At 41.9% G+C, this 11,389-nt stretch overlaps 1 protein-coding gene across 4 annotated transcripts in view; it reads right to left on the bottom strand.

Annotated features, from left to right (window-relative positions):
- Positions 1-1,162: 1,162 nt before the first annotated feature.
- ITGB8 (integrin subunit beta 8) overlaps positions 1,163-11,389 on the bottom strand; it is a 51,023-nt gene continuing 40,796 nt past the window's right edge. For all 4 annotated transcript variants that reach the window (XM_060248634.1, XM_060248632.1, XM_060248631.1 and 1 more), the window contains exons 10-14: positions 8,237-8,639; positions 6,790-7,015; positions 4,579-4,679; positions 1,928-2,094; positions 1,163-1,822 (exon numbers count right to left, since the gene is read on the bottom strand). In XM_060248634.1, coding sequence (XP_060104617.1) covers positions 1,700-1,822; positions 1,928-2,094; positions 4,579-4,679; positions 6,790-7,015; positions 8,237-8,639 — 1,020 coding nt within the window. In that variant the 3' untranslated portion in view covers positions 1,163-1,699. The remainder of the gene's footprint in view (positions 1,823-1,927; positions 2,095-4,578; positions 4,680-6,789; positions 7,016-8,236; positions 8,640-11,389) is intronic.

Genomic DNA, 11,389 nt, shown 5'->3' with positions numbered 1-11,389 from the left:
AACATGGAGGGAAAGACTTAACCCCCTCTCCCCTTGTGATCCCATCCCTATCTCTGTCAGGCCACTGCACACATGATAACTGACTTTAAAGAATACTGGGACTCATGACTCGTAACGTAAGAGCAGTTCTGCTGGATTAGACCAGTGGCTCACCTAGTCCAAAATCCTGTTTCACACATTGGCCAACCAACAGGGCAGAAAGGTTAAAGCCTTTCCCTGATGCCACCTCCTAGCACAAGTATTTAAAAGTTTACCTCTTGATGAGGAGGTTCTTTTCAGTTGTCATGGCTAGTGGTCACTGATGAACCTATCCTTCATGAATCTAATTCAAAGAACTCCCAGTGTATCATAGTTAGACCCTAAGTGGTAATCCTTTCGTATCAGCTACATGACTGCCACCAGACTTTTCTGTACTAACATGATATTTTGAAACTCATAAAAATCTGCTAGTCAAGTGAAGTGGAATGTTTTAATGCAGTCTTAAATTCTGTACAAATAATTTCTAACTGCTACAGAATTTTGGCTTTAAAAACCCAGTAGTAATAATAATTTTGTTTACTCCAGTCTCTTGCAAGAAAATATGCTATTAAATTTTAAAAAGACTTCAAAACAAACAAGATCAGCACAATTAGTAGCAACTACAGAGGAAAACAACCTTATCAAATGTGCTGTATACAAATATTCTTGTTGCTTCTAGGGCTCTCTGCAATACAGCTTGGTTAGTTTTCATCACATGATTTGTTCATTCAGAGAGTGGTTTTTGATAAGCAAAGTGAATTTCCTTACTGATGGCTGCACAGTTGCTGAGAAGAACCATCTCCCACTGCTGGCCTCTAAGAATCTGCAGCCCAATCCCAACCATGCATATTTGAAAATAAATGTCACAGAGTTTAATGTGACTTGCTTCCCAAACAGTATGTTTAGGACAGTGGCCTTACAGTGCAGTCTTGAGTTACACTCTTTTAAATCCATTGAGGTTAATGGTCTTAGAACGGTGTAATTCTGCTTAGGATTGTGCCATTAGTGTCTTTTTGTTAGTAGGATGAATGAAAGCTGACCTCTTAGTGCAATATAGAACACTGAGATTTAACCATCAGTGCTGGAGGTGGAATAGAAATCAGTAGAACAACCAATCTTTTAGCAGAATTTTTAGTTTTGGGTTCATCTGGTTCTGCTTTCTTGTCCTCCAATCTGTTAGCACTGGCAGTTAAAATGCCATTGGTTGTGTCTGTTGTATTTTCTTGACACAGTATGAGAATCCCTGCCATAGATCAAGTCTGTGTTAGCTACCTCTAAAGTGAAATCAGTGCTTTTGTCACACCAGTTTAGTTCAACATTTTATGCCAAAATGTTGTTAAATTGCATTAAAGTGCTACAATGCTGAGTGGTGTTGTGAACAAATATTAAGCCCCCTTCAATATGAAACTAGGCTGGCCCTCTTGGGTCATCAAATGGGGCTGAATTGGCTCCAGTCTATATATCTCAGCTTAACTAGACTACTTTGTTAATCAGCAGTTATTGCTCATGTCTCTTTCAAAATGGAGCAGCTCTGTTCAAGCCTAGCTGTGTTGAGCAACAAAGGCTTTTAGGTCTGGCCTTTTCATTACAGTACTCATACCAAGTCCAACATATCAGACAAGGGCCTCCCAAATAAACTTTGTGGCCTGCAAAAATAGGCTTTGAAGAAAGTGGTCTGTCTTCAGGAGTCGCATTTGAAAGTTTCATTTACTTGTAACTTGGTAGTGCCAATGTTTATTTCTTCAGGCTTATCACGTCTGTAGGTTATAGTTTTTGTACAAACAGCAGGCAAGAACATCTTATCCTTGAACAAGAAGATATAACCAGTTAGAAATCCCCACACAATTAATATTGTCTTAAATGTTCAAGGGAAGAAATACATGCATTATGATTCTCTGGCATTAGTTACCTTTTTTGCTGCAGGTACTCTATAGTCAACTGAAGACTTAAATTTATTATTGCTCCACTGCAGAACTATTTGCCGGATTATAAGTACATTAAGCAATCCAAAAAGAAACGTAACTATAAAGATTATGAAGAAGATTCTGCAGTGGCTTGGATCATTCGAGATGCATTCTGCAATAAGAAAGAAAACAAAAACTTGCATTACCATCAAGGTCTAACAAGTGAAGCCATCAGTAGGAATTCAGCTGCCTTTTGCAAATTACCTTTATCTAAGCATTCTGCCATGTTAAAGGTTGAATAAATGTAATTATGTGTGTGTGTGTTAGGTCATGGAAAGTATATTCATGAGAAAGATTTGCAGCCTTAACACTACCAATATAGTGTAGCTATATTGAAAAGCCAGAACTAAAAGAAGTACCCGGATCAAAGACTAGTTTTGTCATCTCCTCAAATCCACAACTATGGGCAAAAGATGACTTGGCTGAGCTTTTGTGAATGTAAGCGCACAGTCAGACAACCACGTTCTGAGGACAATAGCCAGAATCAGGCATTTTAATGAACACAGAATGCTGAAGGAACCCAACATTCAGTTAGGGTGGGAGGAGAAGGCAAAGTGCCAACAGGAGGCCCACCAAGTTGCATTCTGGGGAGATCAAGGCCAGTGGTACAAGTCTGGCCAAAAGGGCACCAGCTGGGGAGAGGCTTGTTATAGGAGATGTGGCAAATCCCCCAGCTCTGAAAAAGGTGGAACAAGAGCACAGGGAAGGGAGTGACTGAGGCAGTCTGGAAAGGGAGTGAGGTTAGCTGCTTTAAAGACCCTGCATCAATTGATAGCAAGACAATGCATGTGGAAGACTCAAAAATTTGTATTAGCAACATGGAATTGTCTGTGAGCACATTCTCAGGGGCTGGGGCTGACTATGGGCCAGTCTTCTGAAACCTTCCATAATGTTGGTGCCACCAGGGTGGCTGGCCGTGGATCGGAATCCAGACACAGTAAACTTGAGGGCCTTTCATGAGGCCAATGTCAAAAGCAAACCTTTTTTGCATATTTTCTATCTGAATTCTGCAACTACTGCCAAGCTAGTAGGGAAAAAAAAGAAAAGGGGAGAGGCCACAGCTCAGTGATAGAGCATCTTACTGACATACAGAAGGACCCAGGTTCAATCTCCAGCATCTCCAACTAACAGGATCAAGTAGTAGTTGATGTGGAGAAACTCTGCCTGAGACCCTGGAGAGTCACTGCAAGTCTGAATATTCAATAATTATTTTGATGGACTGATTCTATATAAGGCAATTTCATATATACCCAGACAATCATATGAACTGGACACCATTTACGTATTTTTATTGCTCCCCTTTTGCCCTTTTTATCTGCAAAACAGCAATGAAATCATAAAAACATAATAACAATAAAATCATAAAAAGCAGCAGAACCAGCACCACCATGATGTAAAGTCAGTGGCATGGATCTAAGGGAGTTGCCTCAAGAGGAAATTTGACAGAACAGAGGTCACTACATGACTATTCCACCTCTAATGGGAGAAGTACCTTTAAGAAGGCCTTCAAATTTCCTCAGGTGTGTAACTTCATATGGGAATAAGCAATCCCTTAAAGTTTTTAAAAAGGAAAAGCACATATTGAAACATTCATTCGGGTATGAAATAACCATATAAGGAGAAATGAAACAGTAATAACAGGCTTATAAAACTATTTCTCCCTGCATTACTCCGGCAGGCTTCAACAGCAGCTGATGAAATTTCTCAAGGGCATGGAAATGCCCAGACTAGAAATGCTTGCCAACTACATTCCCTGTTGTTATTTAGGTTTCACTTTTCCTAGAGAAAACAAAGAGATTTGTCTTTTAATTCCAACATGAAAATATAAATAATAGTGAGAGCAAGAAACACCATCTATAAAAACAAAACATGTGTTCCTTTGATTCACACTGAAATCAACCTGCTCCAGAAGGCACCAGCACTGGCACCAGGGTCTGGTAGGTTAGGCAGCTCTTTTTAGGACTTGCCCAAGTCTTACCCTGGTGACAGGAGGCAGGATTAGGTACCAGGCTAGCCTTTTAAAACCCCATCTGGATGGCAGCAGACAGGGCCCAGGACTCAGCCTCTTGTCTGAGGCACGGCAGGAAAGTCCTTGGGAGGTGGGGTCTTGTTACCTACAGCCTAGGCAGGGCTAGTTCCTGGGTTGTGACTAAGAGTGAGGCTGGGAAGGTGAAAGCAATAGGCCCCAGCTTCTCATGGGTTGAGGCCTTATGGCAAGAAGGTGAAGGTGAGGTCAGGCCCAATGCAAATAATGGGTCTGGGAAGCCAGCTGATGAAAACATGGTGGACCTTACCTCCTGATGCTGGAAAGAGTAAAGTTTGGGGAGAAGAGAAAAACATGGGTCCCTATTCTCCCTGCTTAGGTGCTAAGTGTAGCTGTGGGAAGACAGGGTCACCACCCGCCCTCCCACAATTACCACAACATTCCTACATTTTGGCAAAGCATAATTCTGCAGATGTTGAAAAAGGAAGGGTGCATCCTCCAATAATAGGTTCCTGTGTCAAAAACTACGCTTCATGCAAACTCAAAAGGAGAGAATGAGGAAATCTTTCATATAAAAACATAATAACAGATTCATAGATTATTTTAACCTACCTGAAGATTTTTCTATATAATGGACCCTGTAAGTGCATGAGGCTTTGCACTGGTCAAGTGTAATTTGAGATGAATTAGAATGATGACATGGCACACAGTTCCTGTAAAGAAAAGTGAAACTGAATGGATTCTTGAAAGATTCCTCTCCCTCTGGACTACAAAGCTCTGCAACACTGAGACTCACAGACATTTTAGGTTCATATCTCCCTAGCAATAAAGATAGCATAGTGAACATCACAGCCTTGGTTCAAGGTTGCTCAAGCCACGAGATGGTCTCGTCTCACATGTAACCATAAATTGGACTCTTACCATTCTCCTTGTTTCAGTGCTTGATGAGAGAAAAATGAATTGGACAGTGTCTGTATTAAAATTATATAATGTTTAATAAAAGATGAGGCAGCAATGCACTCTTCAGAATATAAAAGTGGCACAAAGAACTTAAGCTACACAATCCTAGAACTCTTTCCTGGGAATAATCTTCACTGGAAAGACCTGAGTAGAATTGTAATCAGACCAGCTTAGGATGTTAAACTACCCTGTCATGTGCATCTCAGAAGACTTCTCTAGAACAAGAAACAGGTGATCTAAGACCCACGAGCCATTTCTAGCTCATGGAGACTTTGGCATTCAATTATCTCCTTCCTGACAGCCCTCTTTTCATTTGAGGAAATGCAGGAACAGCTGCCCAAGTGTGCTTGGATCTATAAAAAAAAGACACAGGAGTAGAACCACATTTCTGTTGGTGTCAGAATTATAGCAGTTAACTTACTTCCTAATCAGGACCAAACAGTGCTGGCTTTCTATCTTGATGAAGAAACTGTGCTTTAGCCTACTTTGTAAGGGACGGACCACAAAATATGCTTTACATGAACAAGGTCTAAGATTTAATCTCTGTCACCTTCAGTTAAAGCAAATACTTTTCTCTGTCTGACACTTGTGGTGCATTCACACTACACTACATAATGCATCTTACATCCAGATTTTTGCTATTCTTACACAGTAAAAATCCAGATGTAAAACATATTATTTAGTGTAGTGTGAATACACCATACGATGGCTATTAGAGGTCTGAGGCATTCTGAGGTAGATCAATCAATTGTCTGATGTAATATAAGATAGCTTCATGTCTATATTCACTTGCAAAAACATCAAAATGAGGCCCACAGAGGTCATGACAACAATCTGCTGGAGGGACAAGAGGATAGGAGTGAAAAACGGTTGTACAGTACTGCAATGGTTAGCCAGAACCGAAGCAACCCTGATTTCCAATAAAAGCAGTTCAGGGGGAAAAAGAAATGAATCCTATATCACTCATGCCAAGTGTTATTTATTTATTTTATTCGATTTATATCCCGCCCTCCCCACCAAGGCGGGCTCAGGGCGGCTTACAACATAAAATTACATTGAATAATTTACAACAGTTAAAACAATAAAACAAAACAATCTAACAATGAGGTGCTATTCTACAACTTTCCTTCGCAGTTTTTAGGTACCAGTCAGTTATATGCCAACCGGAAGAGGACTGTCTTACAGGCTTTGAGGAACTGCCCAAGGTTCCGCAAGGCCCTCACCTCTTCCGGTAGCTGGTTCCACCAGCAGGGGGCTGTAATTGAAAAGGCCCTATCCCTGGTTGACTTCAGACGGACCTCCTTCGGCCCGGGGCTTACTAGCAGATTTTGGGAACCAGATCTAAGCCCCCTCTGGGGAACATGTGGGGAGAGACAGTCCCTAAGGTAGGTAGGTCCTAGGCCATATAGGGCTTTAAAGGTGATAACCAGCACCTTGTACTGAATCCGGTATATTATTGGCAGCCAGTGCAGTCCCTGAAGCCCCGGCTGATTGTGCTCCCACTTGGGGAGCCCTAATAACAGCCGGGCAGCGGCATTCTGCACCAGCTGCAACTTCCGGGTTCAGCACAGGGGCAGCCCCATGTAGAGGGCATTACAGTAGTCCAACATTGAGGTGACCATTGCATGCCAATGATCCATGAAGGATAGCCTAGAGCAAGCCATGCACTCAAATCTGATTATTTCATTAAGTGAGATGATTTGCCAATACTCAATATCCCCCAAGAAATACGAGCCACTGGTGAGATACCATAAGCCAGCATCAGTGGTCTGAATGGACCAAGGAAGAGGCTTCTGTGGTGAAGTTGCAGAATTCTATATATGACAAATTAAGAGTGACAAATTCAGCTTCTAAGAAACTTACCACTTTTCACTGCAGGTTGTACTACAAGTAGGGCAGAATTCACACAAGTGACCAAAACTGCTGTAATCAGTGCACTTGCATTTTCCACATACACAAGTTCCTTGTCCACTGCAAATCTGGCCATTTGAATTAAGGCAGTGCTTTCTTAAGGATGAAGAACATTGGCAACGGTCACCCTCCCAGCCATCAAAACATCTGCACCGGCCTTCTTCACATTCACCATTGCCTATAACAGCAAGACAGTAAAGGGGTGAGGTAGCTCATCTATGTTACTCACTAGAGAAGGGCCTTATGTTCTTCCAGTTATTAAAATCCAGGCTACCATACCAAATAAAAAGTCACTGTGCTCCAACACTCCTGGGTTAAGAAATCCCACAACCATAGATTTCACTCAGTGATCTGGAACAAGGTATCAACTCTTGCCTTCAATTTTCCATTTCCAAAACAGGAATCATATTATCCCATTTCATTGACTGATGTGGGAAAATATGCTTGCTTACTAGTAACTTCTGCTCCTGGAGAGTGATCCACACACAAAGAGAGGCTGGCCAGGAAAGCAATTTGGGGAAAACCAGTGCCTAAAGTTTGAGGCTTTCCAGATACTTGTCTGACTGCAGTTGGAGATGTCCCAAACTACCTTTCATCCTCTTCAGATCACAAACCACTAGCCAGATGCCAATCTGAGTGTGAATTCTAAAACAGGAAGGCAGGAAGAAGCCATGACTGTGTGGATATCTGAGGAAGTGTGTGTGCACAAGAAAGCTCACACCTTGAATAAAACTCTGTTGATCTTAAAGGTGCCACTGGACTCTAACTTTGTGTGGATAACTCTTTAAGAACAATAGCTTTTCTTCTAAGGAGTGTTACATATGGGTGATTAGTAAGCTTTCATGAAAAAAAGGAACCAGTCTCTTTAGTGACCTTGATAATACAGCATATGTTTGCCTCAGGCATCAATATTCAGTGGTTGTTTGGATTTCCCACATGTAGCTAAAAGATGAAATAAGACCTTGTGAAGGAACCTGTTGAAGGGCTTCCAACTCCAGGTAACATACCTGAAAGGCCATCCATTGTATTTTTTTTTCTGGCAGCACCTTAAGTAGTCAAATAAGCTGACAAATTACAAATATTCTGGACAGTAAAATCTTTCTGTTCAGAAAGTATTTTCCTAATTAGCTTTTTCAACATAAGAGGTAGATACTGCATAAAATATTTTACTGATGTTCTCTCTCTCCTTTGTGTTATATTTTTTATGGATATGTTTTAAATAGTTTAATGGTCATTTTAGCCTTTTTATGTCGCATATTGCCAATAAATTTAGCCACTCTGAAAAGCAAATAAAAAATAAAAGCAGCAGCTTTATCCAGTCTGGGCTTTTGAAACAGGACAGCCTCCAAAAAAGACTAACAGCTGAACTGGTAAATACAACAAGAGTTCTAGAGCTTACCACTACAGAGGATTCCAAGGTGATATGGGCAGGAAAAGTCATCCTTCTCACAGTATTTACCATATATCATGCCAAGTTTGGTTTTACGGCAAACACACTGTCCACCTATGCAGTCTCCCTGGCCGCTGCAGACTGGATGGTTCTTCTTCATCTTGCACTGCTCAGAAGATAATTCATCACTGGAACTACAGTTATTGCCCTTGCAGATGGGTGTGTGAGCATCCAGAGATGTTTCATCAGAACATATTCTTCTGTGCTTTACACTGTCCTCACACTGACAAGCACATCTTGCGAGTATATTAACCCTGGTAGATTCATTGAAGCCAATTGGTTTAAGCATCACATATTTTCTTCCTCCAACTGTACTACATCCTCTCATGGCAATGGATACATTGAAGAGCACCTGTGACATCAACAAAGGACTTTCACTTACTATGGTGTCCAAAGTAGCCCTGTGTTTCATTGTGGCTTTGGTGGGACATTAATGAGATAGTCATTTTCAAGTGCATATGCCTTCAAAGCAATTAGGAAGGAAAAAGCTATTGGTCACCTTTACCCATAATTTTGTTTCTAGCCACTGAGGCACGAAAAACAATACATTAGAATACTAATTATAATTTAAGGCAAAGAAACACTAGCTAAATCATGCACTTCTTCTAAGGCTGCAGACTGGAGCCAGCAGTTCCAGCCTCACACTCCTTGGTTCCAGAAGCACCCTGGCAGCCAGCAGCTGCTGTTCAGCAGGCTGGCTGCAAGCTGCAGGAAGCAACCCAGAAGCCTGTGAATAGGGATGGGCATGGACCAGAAAAAAATGAGGTCTGTGGAGGTTCATGAATGTCATGAGCCATGAACTTCCACTGACTATTTTGGTTTACAAACCAGTTCATGGTTCATGAGGTCTGGAGGGGACCCAGAAGTAGACTCAGCCCATTTCTGGGTCATGCTGCCACTGGGGTGGAACACCACTGATCTCAGCAGGCATTTAAATGCCTCATAAGACCACTTCTGTATCATATTGCCTCTGCAGCAGGCCAGCAGTGAGCTCAGGAGACACTGAAATGCTTCCTGAGTTCACTCCCCATGGACCACCCAAACAGACCACATGGACTGCCTAAAAAAACCCTTGTGGTCCGTGGGTGGCCCATCAAAACAGCAAATGCATGGACCAGGCAAATGGACCACAAACCAGACTCTGATTCATGATGAATTTTAGACTGCAGACTGGTCAGTGCCCATCCCTACCTGTGAAGGAGGAGAATCCTCCAGGTGGAAGCAGAGGCCACAGCAGCAGCCATGCCTGAGGGAGGCATGGCAGGTGGTCATAGAAGGAAAGAGGGGAGAGCATGTAAGGGGAGAGAGCATGTAAGGGCCAAATGCTTGGCCCTTTGAAGAAAACAGGCAGGAGGGGTAGTGCAGAAGGCACAAATGCCATGGGGGAGGAGCCACGGGCACTGGGCTTAGACCTTTCTGGAAACCCAGCTCCAGGCCTGCTGGGATTGGTAGAGCCTGGAATCAGCCCACCTCCAGTCCACCCTTTAAAAAGATGTCTTAGTGTGCACTAGTGAGAAAGAGCCAGACGTGTCCTGTGGCTTGCAGAGAGAGAGGAAGGACAGCTACAGACAGATGGCTGGGGTGAAGCTGAACCTACCTTCTCTCACGCTTCTGAGACTCATCCTAGGCTAATGCCAGAAAGGAGGCTGGAGGGGAGTCAGTCCTGGGCTCTGACCCATCAGTGGGAGAGTTTTCTAGGCAATGTTTTTCATAAACCAATAATTAAAACATAGGAAAATTTGTATCCTGACATATGGAGAGTGTGTATATATATATTGTCAGGTACGTCAGGAAGCTGCTTGCACATAAACAGTTTCCTGGTATAAACATATATGTGGCAAAAAAAGACACTTGGCAATCTTCACTCATGATTATGGAATAGCATCCTGCAATTTTTCATAGCAAGGGGAAAAGCAAATGTACATGCAAGCCAATTGTATCTGCAGCCAGGGCTTTTAAAAAAAGAAGAACTCTGTGGGAGCCAGTTTAAAAAGTCGCTTACCTTTGTGGGATCTGCAGTGGCAAAGTTTCAAAGAAGAGTTCTGGTTGCACACATGGGACTTTTAATTCTGTTTAAACATTTTCTTGAGTTAAGCCCAGTCTTACATTGCAGCCCTAAATAAGAGTCACTGAGGCCAATGGGTTTAGAATGGTGCAACTCTGTTTCACCTTGAATTTCAGGTTTGGAATTGTATTCTAATGCTTCCGTCCAAGAATTCACTGCAGGCTAATGATTATGATGTCCACATGAACTCCTAAGAGCACCATGTGCACATACAAACTGAGATGCTAGGATTTATTTTCTCCTTCTCCCATAATAATCTAATTCAGAGGCACCTAATGAAATACTTGGGAAATGGACTCAGGACAGACAAAATGAAGAAATTCTTTATTCACTTAACTGTGGAATTCACTGCCAATGGCCATGAGCATAAATAGATTTAAAAGACGGTTAAAAAGATTTATGATCCATTAATGACTACTAGCCATGGCAAGTGATGAGAGCCATCTTATACATAGGCAGCAGAATACCAGAGCTGGGACATAGCAGCAGAAGACAGCCTTAGCCTCTGTGCCTTGTTTGTTGGTCATCCAGGGCAACTGAGTCGCCACTGTGTGAAATAGTATGCTGGACTAGATGGACCACTGGTCTGATCCAGCAGGGTCTTCTTACAGTTTTAACAGGCACCTAGCAGTATTTGTGGAGCACTGGATAAGCAAACGAATACAATGAAATAAGCTTGTTAGAACAAAGATGATAGCTCTCAAGGGCATCCATTAGAAACTCTGGAAACAGCATGAATAGTGATTTAAAATGAAAGTTTCACTTGTGGTTATTTGCCCTCAAAAACCTACTATTCACATTCTTCAACTGATTAGACATCAGATATAAAATGTCAGTAGGCACAATATCTGGGGCTCAAAGAGCACAGGGGAATTCTAAAAAGTTCTAGAAAGCTCTTAGCTTGGCATGAACATAGATATGCTTATTCTTGGTCTGAATTTAAAATAAATCTCTGCACAAATAAAATCAATGAACAATTTGGAGTGACTGTGGCCCATGACAATTTTCTTTAAATCCATATAAATACCTTCTTTAGA

Source organism: Heteronotia binoei, chromosome 10, assembly GCF_032191835.1.
Source record: "Heteronotia binoei isolate CCM8104 ecotype False Entrance Well chromosome 10, APGP_CSIRO_Hbin_v1, whole genome shotgun sequence".
NCBI classification, from domain to species: domain Eukaryota; kingdom Metazoa; phylum Chordata; class Lepidosauria; order Squamata; family Gekkonidae; genus Heteronotia; species Heteronotia binoei.
Note: the sequence above shows the minus strand (reverse complement) of the source record. Positions and strands in the feature narration are given on the sequence as shown.